We start from the raw sequence: 19,259 nt of genomic DNA on the forward strand, positions 1-19,259 counted from the left end.
GGAGAACATCTTCAGTGCCAAGACCTTAAGAAAGATTCTTTAATAAGATGCAAAAAAAGTACAAGTAATAAAGAAAAACACATATTTGTTTACATTCAAATTAAGAACACCTGCATGTCAAAATATATCACAAAAGTCATAATAGAAAGATCATGAAAATATAAGCCAAGAAGTTATTCACGAGTATAACCAAAAAAGGATTAGTATTATTAATATACTATAAATGTCAATGAATCAATGAGAAAAAACAAGGAATGCAATGGAAAAATGGATAAAAGACATGAACATGGATTTCATTTCACAAAAGAAGCAGCACAAATGGAAAAAGGACTACTGTGTGTGTGTGTGTGCGTGCGCGCATGAGTGCGCGTGCTGCATGCGTGTGCTATATTATTAACAGAACTGCAAAAGAAAAAAGGAAACGTAACACTCTTTTACCCCACTAGACAGAAAAACATCTAAAAGTATGAAAATGTCATGTACAGGAGAAATTTTGGAGCAACACAAACTTTTCTACAATGGCTAGAGTGTCAGTTTGTACAAACAATCTGTAAAAATAATAATTTGGTACCAAGAATAGTTGAGGATGTGCTTTGAGCCCTCAATATATATACTAGGCTGGAGTGCGGCTGGGTGGGAAGGTTCTGGGTACAAACAAAACACAATGACAAAATTCTTGTATATGTGCATTATACAGCATCTATAAACAGTTTTATATATAATGTTTGAAATTGCCCAAATTAAAACTATTCCCAAAACCCAACAAGATGAAAGATAAGTAAAGTATGGTATTTCAGATAATAGCATATATTGGAACCTACCACGATGAAAATAAGTGATCTCCACCTACAAACATCAACATGCATTAGATAAAATTTTGAGCAAAGAAAAGCAAGTTGCACAAGAATATATGCAATATGTTACTGTTTACATAAAGTATACAAACATGCAAAAATATACAATATGTTGATAAGGATCGAGACATATGTGGTGGAGCTATAAAGAAGAGCAAGGGGATGGTAAACATAAAATCCAGGATAGACGTTACCTCTGGGATCACTGGTGAGAGCAGGAGGATACGGTAATGGAAGGTCAGATATATATGCTTTGTACCATATTATAGAGTGTGTGAGTATAGGAATTCTGACTCTAAGTCCCAGCTCTGGCCACAGTTACTTATCAATATCACAGAGGAGGGCTTCTGGTAGGGTCAGCACATCTTTTCAGTGTCAACATGTTGGCATAACCTATCTTGCATATCCATAATACCTACAGTTTGATAAGTAGGGGGCAGTAGAGCTGGCATATGCAAGAATCAGCAAAATAGTGTCTTCTAATTTGCATACAGTGAACCTCAGCAGGGGTGTGGACAGCAATATCCAAGGAAAACCAATAAAAGAAAGAAAAGGAATTTCTCTCTTCAGTGGTATGAACCCTACTATCATAGATCTGTGGCACCTGGTCCCAGTGCAGAGGTGCATGCTCTCTTGCACTCCTTGCTGGAAGGCTGAGTTTCTGGCTGGAGGCTCTGGAGTTTGCTCCTCAGTTGTCATCTACAGGCATGGAAAAGAGAAAGCATACAGGCTTACAAAGCACCAAGCAGAAGATAAAGGACCGTAGAATTTTACCCCAACCCGAAGAATATGTGTGAATGACACATGAATTAAAAGAAAATAATATTCTATAAAGATGAGATAATTTTATATTGATAAAATCATTTGTTTTGTATGGTGTTAAGGTATATAATCATGACATGTGTAATTTGGATATGCTACCTCAGATTGGTCCTCACTTATTCCATCATAGCCAGTGGAGTAAATGTCATGTTCACACATAGTCTTAGACACCCCCAGCTTTTATACATATTTCATAATAAGTGGAAAAATTAAGAAAAATACAATGATTACAATCTATAAGATCATAATTATGTATCTACTGAATGAAGGTATGAACATAAAATTATGATTAATGTTATACAAATGGCACTTGTAACATGAAATAAAATTTCAAGTAATAGCATCATACTTAAATTCAAAAAAGTCTCTATCTCGGGCTTCCCTGGTGGCGCAGTGGTTGACAGTCCTCCTGCCGATGCAGGGGACACGGGTTCGTGCCCTGGTCCAGGAGGATCCCACATGCCGCGGTGCGGCTGGGCCCGTGAGCCATGGCCGCTGAGCCTGTGCATCCGGAGTCTGTGCTCCGCAACGGGAGAGGCCACAACAGTGAGAGGCCCGCGTACCGCAAAAAAAAAAAAAAGTCTCTATCTCAGTAAAACTCAGAAGGAAATATGATATTCCCTGGAAAAACTCAAACCATGACTCTATTGCAATTTCATCTAGAAATAATGAAGACATTGAAGTACATGAAAATTTGAATAAATTTTTCTCTTAAAACATGAACATGAAAAAAGCAGTATTTCCAAATTAATATATTAATTGCATAACTGTGATTTTACATGTTTGTGCAACTCAGCTGATATATGGAATAGTAAAATAGGTGTCCATTTGGTCTGCATACTATGTATGCTCAAATTCTCTGGAAACATTTTAATATTTTCTTATTGGGAAAATGGTGCATCACATTACACATGGGTTTGATATATAATGAATTGGAGATGATCACAAAGAGGAAACAAGTATCGTTCTATTAATTTTCACGTGTGATTTTATTTAATCCTTATATCAACTCTGGGGGAGTTTTATAGATGGGGAAATGGAGATTTAAAATTAAGAAAATTGCCCAACACATCACAGCTGGTCATTATTTACTGACCTAGGGATTTGTATTCAGGTTTATCTAATTTCAAAGTTCATATAATATATAAAAGTGTTGTGAATATAACATTTTTAATAGAAATCTCCCTCTTCAAATTAATCAAGGAAATGGAAGAAAGATGCAAACAAACCTTGTGAAAAACCCACCAGTGCAATCTGTTGTTTATACACAGAAAACCTTCCACCTCTTATGATAATGGAATCCTGCCAAGTTCTTATGTGTGTAGACAAGCAAGTACCTTTTTACTCATGTGTTCAATAATGGGATTTTTGAGAGTTTTATAATTAATGTGGGGTGAAAGATAAAGTATAACTGAATATATGTACATTTCATTTTGGTAAATCTAGAGAGAAATAACATGAGTTCCTTGGCATACAAAAGCCCACTGCAAGCGTGCTGTGCTCTAGTTAGCACTGAATTAGCCAGGGCACCCACATTAATGTCTGGAGTAAAAATGAAGAGTAAAAATCCCGTTTTGTTTGTGTAGGGTTAACTTTTATTAACTGCATTATTTATATGCAGTTGTCTTTTCATGGGTATTTTACGGAAGCAATTTCATCACTTCTTGGTTGTACTGTGTTCTTATTTTAAAATCCCAAGAACTTTAAACAAATCTACAACAAAATTAATCTTTTGAAACAAGCAAAGGAATAAATGAATACATAATTAAAACAATAAATAAATACTAATAAAATTGGGCAGTAATATTTCATTGTAATATAACAAAGGTTGGGAGCATCATTTGCATTATGCAATGAATAAAGTAAGAAGTGCCTTCAGCATTGTTCATAGAAGGATGTCAGATTTTAATGCAGAGATTAGAGATTTTATGTTGTTCATTTACTAAATGAGAAAAGTGACAGTGATGAGAGCTGAATTAACTTCCAAAAGAAGAAATGGAGAGCATCATGGATGTCAACATGTGCATGGACGTTTGCTTCCTTAAATCATTAGGAACAAGGTATATACCCCATGTTTGGAAATAGAGAGGAAGACAATATATGGGAAACACCACGTTATCTAGGAAGTTGGAAAACCTGAGACACTGAGGTGGAATTCATCAGTGTTAAGACACTTGAACGAAAAATTTCATCTCAAGAGTCACAGCAATACAGAAGTAGTTTAAAGAAATAAAACAGAAAGAGCAATTGCAATGTACTGTAGAAAAGATTTGCTCAGATTACAATTTATCCTTTTTTCTCAAGTTTTAGCTTTAATAAGGTTTCAAAGAGATTCTTAAATAGTTCATACAATAATGAACACAATTGTTATAGGAATGATTCTCCTTGTGCACCTTACTTTGTGTTCAGGTTTAGGTTGAGTTCCTTCCTTCCATTCCTTGCTCCTTTGTTCCTTCTTTCCTTCCCTCCCTCCTTCCCTTCCTTCCTTTTGGTACTATTTACATGGTAGGGAACAGAACAGGTTGGATTTTTTTTTCCCAAAATGAATTCTTTTAAAATATATTTGATTGACCGTCAGCTCCATAGGTTTTGTTCACTACTGCATTCTCAGGATCGGTTAGCTGTGCCTGGTAATGTGGATCTGGGGGTGCTGAGAGGGGAGGGAAAGGAAAGGAATATGCTGCTGGCCAGCTGGAGCCTGGATGAAATACACTGAGGTATCCTCCTTTGTACTGTTATTACTAGCGGTGATCTGCACGCAGCCCAGACAGACCGCACTCACACATCCTTTTCCCTTCAGGGCATCCCTTGATATTCAATTATGGACCACATTTCTTTGTGATAAATGTGCTGGGGTAGTTAAGTGAGGAGGGAGGGGAATTGGGAAAGAGCAAGTGTCAGCGGTTTTGTTCTGTTTGCGCTTCTCTTTTGCAAGGGCTACTTGTTGATGGGACATCCTGTGACAACTATAGAGTCAAACCTAATGAGGAAAAGCGCAGGTGGTGATCTCTGTCCACATTTACTGAAACTCCATAACTACTCCCTTTCCTCATAACCACTTTTTCAGAGATGAATCCTGTCTACTACAGAGTAGATAACACTTTGCGGTGCCTTTCCTCGGGTGGTAATGGCTACCTGGCATGCCCTTCCTCTCCTTCTCTTCTTGATGAATTCTGGAGAGACCATCGGTTCTTCAGGGCAGGGTCAGAGTCAACCAGTTTTTGTGTTCTCCCCTCATACTAATCAGTATCTTGACAGTAGATATCCCAAAATTACTGTGAATAAGTGAATTGATAATGGAATTGTAAACCTGCTCCAAATTCCTTCACAAAAACATATTCCCTAGAGAGAGAATATGGGCTTCAGATTAATCTGTAAAATGAATACCAGTGAGTTGTTTTGAAGATTGTAATGATATACATGAAAACCTTACGGTTCTGTGCAGCACATACTGAGAGACTAATTCATGATAGATCCTTATCTTTCTTACAAAAAAAGTCTTCACTCTGCCAACCCTGTGCACCACCTACTAGAATATCTCAAGGGACCTGCAGGGACCTTCGTTTTAGAGATCTCCTGCTTGAATAGATATCCCAGGAGGGGCAGATGTGGAGCACAGGTGCATAGTACGGGATGTTCTTGCCACTTAGTAAGTTGGGATGATGTACATAGAAGAGTGAAATGGACTGAGGGCAAGTCAAAGACGGCACTTGGAATTAAGATAAGGAAGTAGAGGCACGGCTCACCCTTCACTAAGGGTGCTAGTGGCTGAAATCGTGGGACTGCAGTTTCCATCTCAGCTCCATACAAAAGCCTAACACAGTTACCCAAAGTCCTAAAGAAAAGGGCTATTACAAATTATCCCAACCATAGCCAAGTTGCTTTTAGCTTTTTATTTGTTTATTAATAGAGGAGTTGTGTTATACATATAGCTCGAATAAACTGGTCTATGATCTTCAGTACAGGTTTTCTTTGCTGCATAACTGGATAGGTGTGAAAGCAAAACGAAAATCAAAAACAAAAACAAAACCCCCATGGTGTGGAAGGCTTAGCCGAACCTGTCTTTGGAAATAGAATTAAACATGTTACTTGGACTAAACACAAGCTCATGTAAATTATAGCTCAAGCAGCTACAAGTTAACTAGAGAATGCGAGAATCTACTGTTTGATGTTCCTACTATCGTTTGTGCAAAAAAAAAAAATTGTCTAGTTCTTAAAATATTATTTGGATTTTTCTGCCAACGTGAAGGGAAATAGAGATATTAGTCAAGTACTGAAAACACTGCCTTAGCAACTATCTTGATCTGTCTTAGAATATTAGGCTCCCTTACCTCTGTAAGTGGTGTTATAACATACTGCCTTCTATTCACATTTTTTGCTAAATTAGCGATATTTTTGTAATTATGATCAGAGTTAAGTCAATCAAACAGTTAATGTTTACTTATAGATAACTGAATGTGATAGACTTTATATCAAGAACGTCTAGGATCTATGATGTACCAAACTCTGCTGATAAATGACACCAATCAAAAGTCAGTGGCAGACAGAAGGGGTGGCGTTTCCACAAAAGGGAAAAAAAATTAAACATAACTAGTGTGTGTGGAGAGAGGTTCTTATTCGAATATGAAGATATTTGTGCCAGATCCCATGCCATGGCTGGGTACTGGACATAAATAATTATCCCATTCTTGCCAGGCAACTTACAGTACTAAGTCTTCTGTTTGTCCAAAAAGCCAGCCAATCAAATGTCTAATATTGCGGGTTTAAGCTGAGTATGTATGAGTTGTTGTGCCATCTGCCTAAAACTCGTGCCTTTCTGGGTTTCTAAAGGTTAAATTTAAGTATAATCACAGATTTATCTTCTTTCTCCTGAACAGATTCTCCCATTTCCTTCCTTTCTGCAATTGTCATTACAGTAAATTCATCTCTGGATATGGCCTATTTCATCCTAAGTGAGTAATTTGCGTTATTTCAAACTTTTGAAAACTAGATCAACATTACCTCTACGTTTATGTTACTTCTGTCAGCAAAATGGACACATTCTTTCAAAATTTCAACATTTAAATGATATTATTTTAATAACAGCTCTAATTCCAGTTGGGCCTAAGTTTGGGGAAGTTAATGAGGAAAGGAATTGATTTTATGGAAGACATTTTTTAAAGTGTTTGCTTTGGAAGTGTCACACAGTGATAATCGTTGCTTTAATTATTTTCAAGATGATCAGAAGAAAAATAAGTGTAGAGTCTATTCACATTTCTTCCTAGGATAACACCCTAGGAATGTAGGACTTAGACGTTCTGAGATTATAATTGAGATTATAAGGCAGGGGCTCCTAAGCATGAACAAATGGACGCATATGCAATGCTGGGCCATCCCTCACCCATGTAAAACATTGCTTAGAAATAGAACCTGTGAATAGAAGTCTTCTCCTCCAGCTAAGTTTCCCTTGGGGTCGGAGTGGATGAGTAGACAAGGAAATTCACCTTCACCTTGCTATGTTGTAAAAGTTAAGATACACTGTGAAGATCATCTTAAGTGTGTTCCTTTCTTTAGCTGTAAATAAGATATTCCCATATTGTTCCCGTATCCATTTACAGAACTGCTCGCTCTTTTCCATTTTCTCTCCCCCAACGCCTCCACATACTTACCCTGGCTCTCTTCTGCCTGTGGGCATGTTTCTGTACAAAGTTAAAGGAAAGGCAGTGGTACAGTTTCTGCCTTCTCTGCTGTTACTTGCACACATTTGTAATTCTTACCTTGATCAGGCCTAATATTACTTTCAACCCAGAGCCTTTCTATTTGATCTGATTTAAGATCACACATCCTGGGAATTGAAAGCAAACACCGAGACTCTGACCAATAATGGAAACAGTGTTATCATCCATGTAGAAATGTTACATGCTTGTTGATAACCCTGAGATAGGACGAATAATCTTCCTTGAGAATAACAGTGTGGATTCAGGTCTTCAGTTGCCCTCTCAACCTGTATTAATAGGATTTTCATTCATTTTGACACTGTAAAGAGAAAGCAGGGAAAGCTACGAGAGGAGGCAGATATGGGGATGGAGGGGGAGTGGTCGGTCTGCTTTCACACTGTAATGGAAGAAAAATGACAGCCCAGTTAGCTTTAGCTGGAATGTAACATATCCACAGCTTTATCACCCTGGAGGCACATTTTGACATAATAATAAACTACTGAGAAAGAACCACTTTTATCTAGGTCAGAATGACAGACTCCCAAGTGTTAGAGCATGGGTGATGGGGAGGGCGGGTGGAAACTAGTCTGAAGCATTAGGAAGAAGACTACAGTCTGTACAGAGATTTTCATCAAGTCTCCACACTGCCTAATAGTTTTCATCCAATACATTGTAATTACTCCTCTGGCTTCTAATGGCATAGCATTTTGATTTCAGAGCCTACCAAAATAAAATGAACCATACTTTATGACGACTATATTTATAATAAGATGCAGATGGTAAAGGAAACAGATGCCTCTGACATCATCTCCCATTCGCCTTCAACTTTTGCCGACACTGGCAGTCTGTGGACTCATTCAAAGGGATGCAAGATAAGTCAGGCAGTTTTCCAATTCTGTTTCCAGTCTAAAAAAACACTGGCAGCAGTGGCACTGCTTTCTTTGAGTCATACAGTGATAATTCCACAAGGAGAAATCTGATTCTAAGGCTGTGTCAGGCTTTGATGCAAAATGAATCATCAGAACAGAAAAAAAAAAAATTCCCACAAATATCGGGAGTTTAGCCATTAGTAACTACTGACTGTTTTGAGTGACAGACACAGAAAGAAAAGGGTGGGAGTGGTGATGGTGAACAGCTACAGCTTCAAGGAAGCAAGAAAGAGAGTGTTTTAAAAAGACAAGCAGGTCTAAAATACCGTACCGGTCCTTGGCAGCCACCGTTCCAAGACTGATTCTTTATTACTTCTAAATTAAAAACTTTGAGGATTTTCAGCTCATTGTTTCTGACCTCAAAAAAAAAATCCATTCTGTATTTCCATCTATATTTTCCAGAAGGGATCCTATAATTCTGATAGGAGTTTTCTCCATTTCCCCAGTGATATCAGTGAACATTATACACAGTGAAAGGATTTGTGTGTGTGTGTGTGTGCGCGCGCACGCAAGATAAATACATTAGGACACCTTCTGAAAAAGATAAGGAACTTTTGCAGTCCTTCTTGAAAGCAACAGATGCTTGGGTAAAGCAGCAACTGCAAGGCCTTTAGCAGTGTGAGGTTCGAGATAGATCAGCACAGTTACAGATGAAAGACAGAGTTGGACAAAAACCTTTAAAATCTTCCTATCTCCCCTGACCACTGTGATATAACTTCATCTACACCTCTGCAGCAGAAACATTTTAGCAGAAAAAATTCAGAAATAAAGGAAAGGAAAAGTGGTGACATAAAAATGAATCCTGCTAGGCCAAACAGGGTGCTTATTTTTAAATAATCTCTCTGTGCAAGTAGCAAACTGATCACTCACACACACACACACACACACACACACACACACACACACACATACATACATACATACATACACACAGTACAAGAATATACAAACTCTTCTAATTCATATCCACAAATTGGGTTGGAAATTATTAGTGCAAATTTCTGCTGACCTGCAGCATTTAGTCCATAAACTTTGGATATCCTAGACGATCCATCAGTGTCCAGCAGATGTTTTCAATCAGTTTAATTTCATCTCTAGGCAAGTTCTGTTTCCAAACATTAGTATTAGTTGGTGATATTTCCCCTTCATAGGGAAGATAGAAAAGGTTCGTGGAGGTGGCAAACAATATTTGGTTTAAACTAGCAGGAGACAAAGGAATTCCAAGAAAGGCAAAAATCCTTTCAGTGGTTTTCTGAGGAAAATGCACAATATCTTCAAACTTGATCATCTGGTAGCTGGTAGGCAGCAGGTCTGTGTTTATCCTCAGGGCTGCTGCAGTGTTTGCTAGCCACACGTGAGCCAGCAGGGACACTGCGTGTGGCTTGGATTTTGATAATTCTTTCCTCAATGATTCATACTCGGAAGCATAGCCCGAATTTAAGTTACATTTGCCTTTACCTCCCTCTATTTTAAACAGTTTAGCTAAGTGCTCTGGTACATTCTTCAAAGAGTAAAGACTTGGTTTACTACTGTACAGCATCGAATAAATCCACGCCCGTGGGTCCCTCACCACGTACAAGGCCCTCATCGAAGCTCCTAAAACCTCGTGGAAGAAATGCAGCTTTAAGGTCCAGCTCCCACTGTTCAGGCTGAGCACGGGCCGCGCGCTGGGGTAATGGACCAGGTGTCTCCTCAGAGCCCGAATGTATTCAGCGTCTCTATCAAAGGCGCCTTTCATTCTGCTTCTTTGTTCTGGCCAAGACTCTCTCCTTTTCAACTTCCTTTTTTTGTCCTTATTCGTGGTAAAATATTGGGCCAGTTTACCCCTGCTGGGTTCATGCAGATGGATGTTTTGCAAATGGAGTTTTGTGTCTTGGACCAAGGACTGCAACCAGCCTCGGAGTAAACGGAAATGCACACCGTGGACATCCGACGCCTTCCATTCACAGGCATCCACAAAGGAGTCGATCTCAAAGTCAGTTTCAGGAATCTCAATGTAGGCTGTGGGAACCCTGATGTAGAGAAAGTCACTGCTGTTGAAGAAGAGTTGTTTGAGAATTTCAGCTCCTGAGCCAGGAAGTGAGGTAATGACGATGTCAGGAAGATCGATGCGGTGCCCTTGGGGAGACACAGGCTTCGCGCTCGTTTCGGCCTCCGGCCTCGCCCACTTTGCACAGATGGGCTGAGTGCAAGTGCTCCACACATCCACCAGCTCAACGAACCACAAGGCAATAACAAGGGTGAGGATCCACCGCATTAGCTTTCTAAAAGAAAGGTAAAACCGCCACTGAAAAGTTAAGATCACCAAGCTGATGCACAAAATCAACCCGACTGCTACATTGAATTTAAATCCAAAGGGAAAAATCACTCTGTCACGTCTTATGGGCTTCACTATGGCTTGAGTGCCCAAACCAAATCGGGTTATTTGGACCTGATCAGCCACACTGGCAAAGCCACCAAATCCCAGGTAATCGAACCTTGTTTTCAAGTTATGGTAGTCAGTTACAATGGAAACAACATGTTCAGTATTATTGACATTGAGAGAAATCTGAAGTCCAGAATTGGAATTATCAATAAATCGGCAGCTGGAAACATTGACATATGGCCCATAAAAGACATATACGATTCTTGTGATTGTGGATTCCATCTGAAATGTGACATTAACAAATTGAGTCCACCGCTTCTTAAATTCAGCGGCTTGCTCTGCTTCCTGTATACTAGCAATGGGGCTACTGCCACGATGATCAAACCAAAACATTTTGTAATGTGCATCCCACACATCCATCATGGCGCCGTTATACCTGTTCATGAACCTATATGGGATGTACTTAAAATCGATATCCAGGTTATGGAAGAAGGCACTGACAGATTTTATTGGGGAATCTTCTTGCTTCTCCACGTGATCAACAACTAGCAGAGTCTGAGAGTTTAAGAGAAGCAAAGCCCGATAGACACTTTTCAGCTTCATTGCTGAGGAATAAGCTGACACTGCTTCCCCACTCACAAATACCATGTCCCCATGTTGAGAGGCAGTAATGATTTCCCCCGCTGCATCACCAACCTCCTCGCCGGTCCACTTAAGCCACTGTGCACATTCTCCCAGCTGACCTTCCCAGGGCTTATTACATTGGCTTGTGGGTGATGGCGCAAACACCAGTACGTTGTTAAGGTGGCTCAACTTGGGTCCATAGAGAGCTTCGGAAACAAATACCTGCCCATTGGGGGCAAAAGTGAATGAGTTCTGATCTGGATGTTCATGTCCTGGGTTAAAGCTTCTCCACCCATCAATCCAGGAGTATGGCTGGAAGTGAACTATGTCATAGACAGCTCGCCCTCCTAGCTTCCCAGATTTAAAAGACACAAAGGTATTGGTCTGTGTATTTGGCAACCCAGCCCCATAAGTGACAACACCCCAGTTAGGGAATGTGTGCATTTTTGCAGTACCATATTCCGCAGGAGGCCGTGGGGTGAGCTGGGGATCATACCAGATGTATTCAGTGTGAAGAGTACTCCACCTCTGGGCAGTGGAGGGGACCATTGGTCCATCTTTAGGCCGGTGCCTTCTGATTTGCTGAGCTAACCAATTTCCAGCTCCGTTCTTTAAGACGAACTTATCCAAAAAAACTAACTGGCTCTCGGGACCATAAAACCAATTATAATTGGAATCTGCTATACCCACAGTTCTTTGGAAGCCTGGCAAAAGGGTGGCGTAATAGAACCAGAAGTGCATTTTTAACCAGTTATTATCCAAGTTGTTGATATTAAAATGGCGCTGGGCCAGAAAAACATACTGTGTGACTGACTTAGCCGTGTAGCTTCCATAGGCAACACCTTCATCCAAAGTACCATCGACAATGTGATTCAACAGAAACATCATCTTTTCCATCACATCTACTACAACCTGTTTCCATAGATTTACTTTAGATCCTTTATCTACCCCAGTCACCAAGGCCCCAGTGAGTAACGCTATCATATTAGTAGCTTGGTGGTTATGAAGAAGTTGTTTGCCCCATGAGCGGACCTTGGAATACTCATACATTTCCTCAGTAATAACCCATATTTTTTCTAGGTATTTTTGCCTTCGATGATCATCTAATAAGTTATATAAAAAGTCAAAGGCAGTGGCAAAACCTGTTAAGGAATGGCCAACTGGAACCTCATCCCCTGGTGCATTCTCCACCAGCCAGTCTTTGTAGCCCACCATCCTGTCCATATATTCCAAAACAAACTCAAAGGCAACTTTGTCTTCCGGGCATAACAAACAGTACAGTGCTAAAGGGGGCAGATTGTTACCATAAATTTCATTCCACTTGGCAGCAAAATCAGCATGCTTGGGTGGAGGTAGGTAGTATGTCGGGTTGGACAGCATAACCGTCACTGCACTTCTGATAGCTCTAAAAAGATGCAGATGGCTTGTGCGAGACTTTTGCCTCATTGCTTGGATCTCTCCAGCATCAAAATATAAATGTGGATGAAGCATACTTTTCTTCAGCTTTTGGTTGGGTCTGAAATCTTGCACTTTCTGTGTCTTAAGCTGATCTATGTCATCTGGGAAAACTGCCCAGTCAGAGTAATTGCTCACAGATTCTTCAAAAGTAGAGAAAGCAAACATCACTAACAGTAAAAATAAGAAATGTCCTGTAAACATTAACGCCATGATCCATCGGGGAGCTCCTTTCCTTAGGCATACATGTCAAACACAGTACTCAATGTGTTTCCCATCTGCTGAGTATAAAACATACATTTAAGGCCTTGATAAAACACAGACTGTAAATCGGATATGCTGTGAAATCCAGCTGACATTCGGCTCATTCAAAGCAAGTACAGTTGCCAAAAAGAGAAAACTTACACTGTGGATCTGTTTGCCTGATGCAGTGTTGCTTCCAGTAAAGTAAAACTTCAAGGAATGTTAAAACCTCTAATTTTCCAATATCACACAGCGAACAGGGGTGGAGATGGTCAAAAATACCATGAATTCACAGTTTACTTCCTTGACATAAATCTACCTAACACAAAGAGTCAAAAAACACACATTGTAAAAAAAAAGAAAAAAAAGCACTCCAAAATCCACATTAAGAAGTCATTCCTGGAGCAGGAAGCCATCACCAGGGGTAAGATCATCATACATGTCTGATGCCTTTGCCTGTGTGTGCTCAGAGAAGCTGAAAGTACTGCAATTCTTGGAGCTGACTGGGTTGTTACTCCTCTCAGCTTTTTACACTTTTTGCTTTGAGAATTTTTTCTTCCTCCATTTTTTCGGAAAAAAACATCCTCAACAAGTATTCAAAGTCCTGCTTGGTTTTAAAACACTCAAGATTCCTGTCCTCATTTCAGATCTGTCTTTTTTCAGGCTTACTTACTCATCAGCCTATTATGACCCAGAGAAAGCATTTTCCCATCTTCTTTTATCAGCTTCATCGGTACAGCTATGAAAATCTAATCTCTTCAGCCACCTAGGTACTTCTCTTCCAATCATGAAGTAACCACCAACTGGGAAAGAAAACTCCCCTTTCACCAACAGTGACGTGTCTTTTCTGTTCCTTTTTCATGACATACTCCTTTCTGGGGGAAAAACAAAACAGAAATTCTCTGAGGCTACAGGTGTGCTGGGAGTGGACATAAACAGAAGATTTAAATGTTCTAACGTCTCTTGATAGAAATTTTAGAATCACAATAAGATCTGTTATTAACTACAATCTAAGTTAGACCAAATGATTCTTTTTTCTTATACTTTTCAACGCACATGTTAGGATAACAATGGTGGCAGAAGACAAGCGGCTACAAGATGTAACTTTCCGAAGAGTATTTATTTTACTGTGGCTTGCTTTAGTCATTTAAAATGTTTTTATTCAAATGCAATTAACAGAAGATGAGTCCTGTCATTCTTGTTTTGATCACAGAAGACTCAGAGACAAAAAGCAAAAGTTTAAAGGACCATTATGATTCCGGTTGAGGGTTTAACGTTCAAGGGCTCGGAGGGTGTCTTTGCCAGGGGAACTAGTAAGAGCAGTCACTTTTCTCGAAGGAGAAATCATGACAGTGTGTGGGAGCGAGGAACAGCGAGTGGTTCTGCACCAGTCTCTCTCCCGTAGCCCGGTTTTCCATCCTTACAAGAAGCCACCAGAGGGAGCTCAGACCCACACTCAAGGAGCAGCTTCGCGGCTGCCCGGCTTCGGTTCTGAAGAACCTAACCAAGTTTCAGTCTTGGACAAGTCTCCTCTCTGTAGGAAACATGAACGCTAGGAGTTCCCTGATCCGCTCCGCCTGTTGCATTTTTTTCATTTGCTTCCTACGAACATGCCAACTCCATCCTCTGCTCCTCACCCCCGCCCTCTGGCTGTGGTCTGGGGATAAGAGACCCCCTCAAGGGCCAAGTCCGCTTACCTTGGCAGGTCCGGACGGGGTCTCCCGGCAGCGGTGGGCCCGGAAGAGACGGAAGCGGAGAGTTGGAGAAAACTGCTCTGCGCTGGGAGCCGGGCCGCGCGGCCCCCCGCAGGGCTCCCGGCGACCCCGGCCCGGAGCCCCCCGCACTGCAACAGGCTGCGGCCCCGCGCTCGCGCCCCGGCCGGCGCCGCGCGGACACGCCCGCCCTCGGGGAACGCCGGACGCCCCCCGGGCAGCCCCGGACCGCGGAAGGCAGATCCGCGCGCGGCGGGCGCGCTCGTGGACGCTGTGTCCAGCGGAGCGCTGGCGTGTCCAGAACGCGATGCCGCCGCGGCCGCCGCTCCTCGGTGCCAGCTCCGGCCGCGCGGCCCAGGGAGGGCGAGAGAAGGCTAGGCGGGCCGGGGGCGGGGCGGGAACGACGGGGGCGGGCTCCGGGGCGGGGCCTCAGGGCCTTGGGGCTTCGGGGCTGGGGGAGAGTGACAACAGGCGGCTCAGGCCGGGAGTCGGGGGCGGGGCTGGAAGGAGGAGGGGCGGGGCTGGGGAGGGGCCGATCGCCCCCGGGATCAGAACCCAAAGGGCTCGGGGCGCGTGTGTTTCCGGCAGCTGTGGCGGCCTCGCGTTCCCGGACCAGCAGAGCCCGAGGAGGGGGAAATTTGGGAGTGCGAGCGTCTGAAGACGGCTCCCTGCCGGCTGAGTCCCGCTTCTCTTACCCCTTCGGTTGTGGGGAGAAGGCCAATCTAACAGGGCTAGGAGTGGGAGGAAGATAGAGGAGGTTCTGGGCCTGATTACAAACGATGGGGGAAGCGGGGGCGGGCGGCGTGACGCTGTGGGATGTCAGGGATCATACTTGAGGAACAGCAAGGGCTGAGAAGGGGAAGAATGTGAGGCAGCCTGGCTGAGATTGCTGTCGGTCAGAAATGCAAAATCAATATACCGGATTAATGTGAGACTGACTTCAGGAGCACAGATACTAAAGATCAGGGGGAAACAAAAAAGACTAATCAGCTTTATTGATCGGAATAATTTCTCCGGCAGTAAAAAGATGGAAAGGGGGCTTCCCTGGTGGCGCAGTGGTTGAGAGTCCGCCTGCCGATGCAGGGGACACGGGTTCGTGCCCCGGTCCGGGAGGATCCCACATGCCGCGGAGCGGCTGGGCCCGTGAGCCATGGCCGCTGAGACTGCACGTCCGGAGCCTGTGCTCCGCAACGGGAGAGGCCACAACAGTGAGAGGCCCGCGTACCGCAAAAGAAAAAGAAAAAAAAAAAAAAAAAAGATGGAAAGGTATGGGACAAACAGGTGGAAGGAACCTCTTTCTTATTAAAGAAGTGAAACCTGGAATTCAGTGAAGACCCACAGGAAGCGATGACTGTGTGGCTCAGTTATGCGGCATGTGTGTGCAATTTCAGACATTGGAAATCGTAGAGCAGCTGTGATTCCTGTGGTACTGGACATATGGAACTTCTCACAGACATCTGAGATTACCCTTGGGCAGGAGTCAACCTAAGGTCTACCCTCTGCTATCACGAATAACTTAGTAAGGACAGGAATACAGTGAAATATCAGTTGTTGCAAATAAACAAACGCCTCCCCAGTTGGGGATTGATGACGCCTTCACTTTCCTCCTACTCCATCCCATTTTGGGAAAAGGGACAGATACGTGTATTAAAAAGTAAGTGTCTTGCTTAGATCACTTCCTGGTAAAACCAAACCGTAGACCGCTGCTAGCAGAATAAATTTCAAAATAATTTACCTTGGGTGGAAATGTGGCCTCTACCTCCTCATCAGTCTTCTATTTTATCCCCTTCGGAACCCAACCCCAGTCCAAATGGCCAATCTTGCTTTTACTTTGCTGTTTCCATAACTGTGCTCATCCCGTTCCTTCCTGCATAGCATCTTCCACCCAACACCCCCATTTGCTAGGTGACGTTTTTTTTGACTCTTGATGTTCTCTTATCATACTTGTCTCAGCTCAGATGCTTAAATTCTTCTGTAAATACACCCTAGATTTTTCCCTAAGCAGAATGAACTACTCCAGCACTCTATGATTTATATCTATATTCAGCCTCAGCTCATTTGTTTTACGCTTAATATTTTCCCTGGCTGACTCCTGTGCTCTATTCAAAGCTCCTTCAGGTCCTGGGCATTCACTCAGCCCCCCCATAAGGGCTGTACCTGTGTTTGAAATGAGTTGAACCTTCAACAGTTGGGCTCACGTAGAGCATTGAATCCTCCACTGAGATTCATTCTGAAACAAGGATCCTCCTTCAAACTCCAGAGGCAAAACTTCCTGTAAACATCTGGACTGCCCCGCTATGTGACCCACGATGGAGAAAGATGACCCATGGCTTCCAGCCTCACTTACGGGAGAAAGTAGATTTGGAGGAAAGAGGAGCCCAAATGCAGAGATTCTTATAATTTTCTGCAAAGAGGAGCTTTGGAAACCGACTAGGAATTTGCGTTAGTAAATACAGTGAGTAAACATGCAGACCATTTCTCAGAACAAAATGTGTGCATGGGGCTCTTTCATTCTGTGGATGCAGAGTGCCTCACGACATGAGGGCAAAGTGAACCATGGAGAATTATGAGCACTGACATCTGCCAGGGGAATATTTCAACTTTCATCCAATCCTTTGCTTTTTTCTTTTTTATCAGATTTAACATCAGTATGATCATTTTTACTGTACAGATGAATGCATTCAGGTACAGACATTGTGGCTTTCAGGTCTGCCCCATGCATCTGCGCTGAAGCTGTGGGATGCAGCGAACCTCTCAGCATTTCCAGATGAGCTTTCAGGCTAATTCACTTTGAACTGGCATCATCTCCAAGTTGTGAGTCCATTGAAATAAAACAGGAGCTACGGCTGAACAATTCAAGTCATTGGCAGAAAGGGTGGTAGGTAAATGGCACTATGAAAAATGAAGAGCGTCTTGTTTCCTGTGAACTAAAAATGGATAGCTCCAATTATTGCTCCTTCCACACGTGAAGATGGTACAAAGTTAGTTAATTATAAATATTGCATCCAGCCATAGACTGGATGAGCTGTATGTTATGTTATTGCGCATTAAAAATCTTTATGAGTGTGGCAAGAGATACATATACCAACAGCTGATAAATTCAGGATCCTGGAGCAGTATCTTACTTCAATATAAGTGAAGAACCATACAGTCTATCACTCTAGGGATTTCCTGCTATATAAAAAGATCTTAAATCTACATGAGATATTACTTGTGATTTCAAAGCACTTAATGAAAATCTGTGGTTTTTTTTATTTGAATATCTTTCAACCCTACCCCCAGCCACCCTGCTTACAGCAGAGATAATGCTTTCTTGACTAGATTCCCCAAGGCAGGAGGCTTCTTTCCTCCTCCCTTCCTCTTTCTTTCTTTACTTTTTTCTTTTCTTATCTTCTCTTTTCACTTATTTTCTGGTTTTAAATTCTTCAACATCTAGCTCAGAGCCCAGCACTTTGTGATGAGTCTGTATTGACTGTTGAACATGAATTACCAACCTCATTTTAAGGCAGAAAAGGAGGAAGTTATAAACATCTGAAGGGGGTTGCTGAGTTCTGAGCAGAATCAGAAGCTCCTGCTCTTCCAACGGTGCTGAGGAACTTGCCACCGCACAATTGGAGTTGGAGCTATGTCTTGGGGGTGACTTAATTCAAGTGAAACCTCAGAGGGAAGTCTGCCAACATTTTAAGGAGAATTTCTGCAAGAATTTTATGTCTTCAGATAGGTAAATTCAAGTTCAGAGCCTTAGAACATAAGGTTAATATTACTGATACATTGCCTTATAGAAGGATAAAGTGCAAACAATAAAACAAGGCAAGACACTACAATAAGTCCCCTTGACTGAAATCGCATTTGTCCATGATCTGTTATTCTGGTGGACTCTTAAGAACTGGGGCAAAGATATCTGAGAACTAATTGCTGTGCATTCAGCAACTGACTGTGCATGGATCTCCAAGGCACAGGCTTGTGCGGAGCTCGGGCATTTGAACCTGGGGAAGACTTAGTTATTCTTCCCTTAGCATATCTCTGCCTTGACATGGTTTTGTCTGTGAGAGCTCAGATGCAGATTTCTTGAACTACTTATCAAGGCCAGAGGTATATTTTACTGATCTATGAGCACGGTTAGGACTAGTTTTGCCCCAGAGTTTGGCGAGATAGTAGCTCTGATTGTACAGAAACAGACACCAAACTTGAGCTGCAAATGTTATTGCACAATTGGCCAGCAGTAATAGGCAACACCAATAATAAAGACAAAACCACAGATTTAAAGCAGGCAGTAGAATCTGAAAATACTCTTTCTGCAATTGCTTTGAGTACAAAACATCTCAAAATGACAGGGATTTTGCCTGCAGAGTTGCTAATGAAGATGTGGCTGAGAGTGTTCCCTGAGTTTGTTTATCCAGCTGTACAAGAGTCTGTATGACAGTAACTGGATTTACAAAAATTTAAAAATACCAAAGCCAGCTTCTGAGGAAAGAAGTTTCCCCATAAGTCCACTAAAACCTTGCATTTATAAATGAGAAGCTTTATTGCTACCACATCTGCTTACATATAGTTGTGCT

At 42.0% G+C, this 19,259-nt stretch overlaps 1 protein-coding gene across 2 annotated transcripts; it reads right to left on the reverse strand.

Moving 5' to 3' along the window:
- Window positions 1-231: 231 nt before the first annotated feature.
- On the reverse strand, window positions 232-14,836 carry DSEL (dermatan sulfate epimerase like). 2 transcript variants are annotated; one of them, XM_082640154.1, is made up of 3 exons: window positions 14,686-14,836; window positions 9,311-13,863; window positions 232-1,553 (listed from the first exon to the last, which is right to left on the reverse strand). In XM_082640154.1, exon 2 carries the CDS (start codon window positions 12,956-12,958, stop codon window positions 9,320-9,322), a length of 3,639 nt encoding a protein of 1,212 aa, XP_082496280.1. In that variant the 5' UTR covers window positions 12,959-13,863; window positions 14,686-14,836; the 3' UTR covers window positions 232-1,553; window positions 9,311-9,319. The 2 variants fall into 2 exon arrangements, with proteins under 2 accessions (XP_082496280.1, XP_082496279.1); XM_082640153.1 differs by lacking the exon at window positions 232-1,553 and having other exon boundaries at window positions 9,241-13,863.
- Window positions 14,837-19,259: the final 4,423 nt, after the last annotated feature.

This window comes from Mesoplodon mirus, assembly GCF_964341445.2.
Source record: "Mesoplodon mirus genome assembly, chromosome: 13".
NCBI lineage: Eukaryota > Metazoa > Chordata > Mammalia > Artiodactyla > Ziphiidae > Mesoplodon > Mesoplodon mirus.

What these genes read in the sequence shown, in the direction of transcription:
- DSEL (XM_082640154.1), bottom strand. Translation starts at nt 12,958, where the DNA reads ATGGCGTTAATGTTTACAGGACATTTCTTATTTTTACTGTTAGTGATG.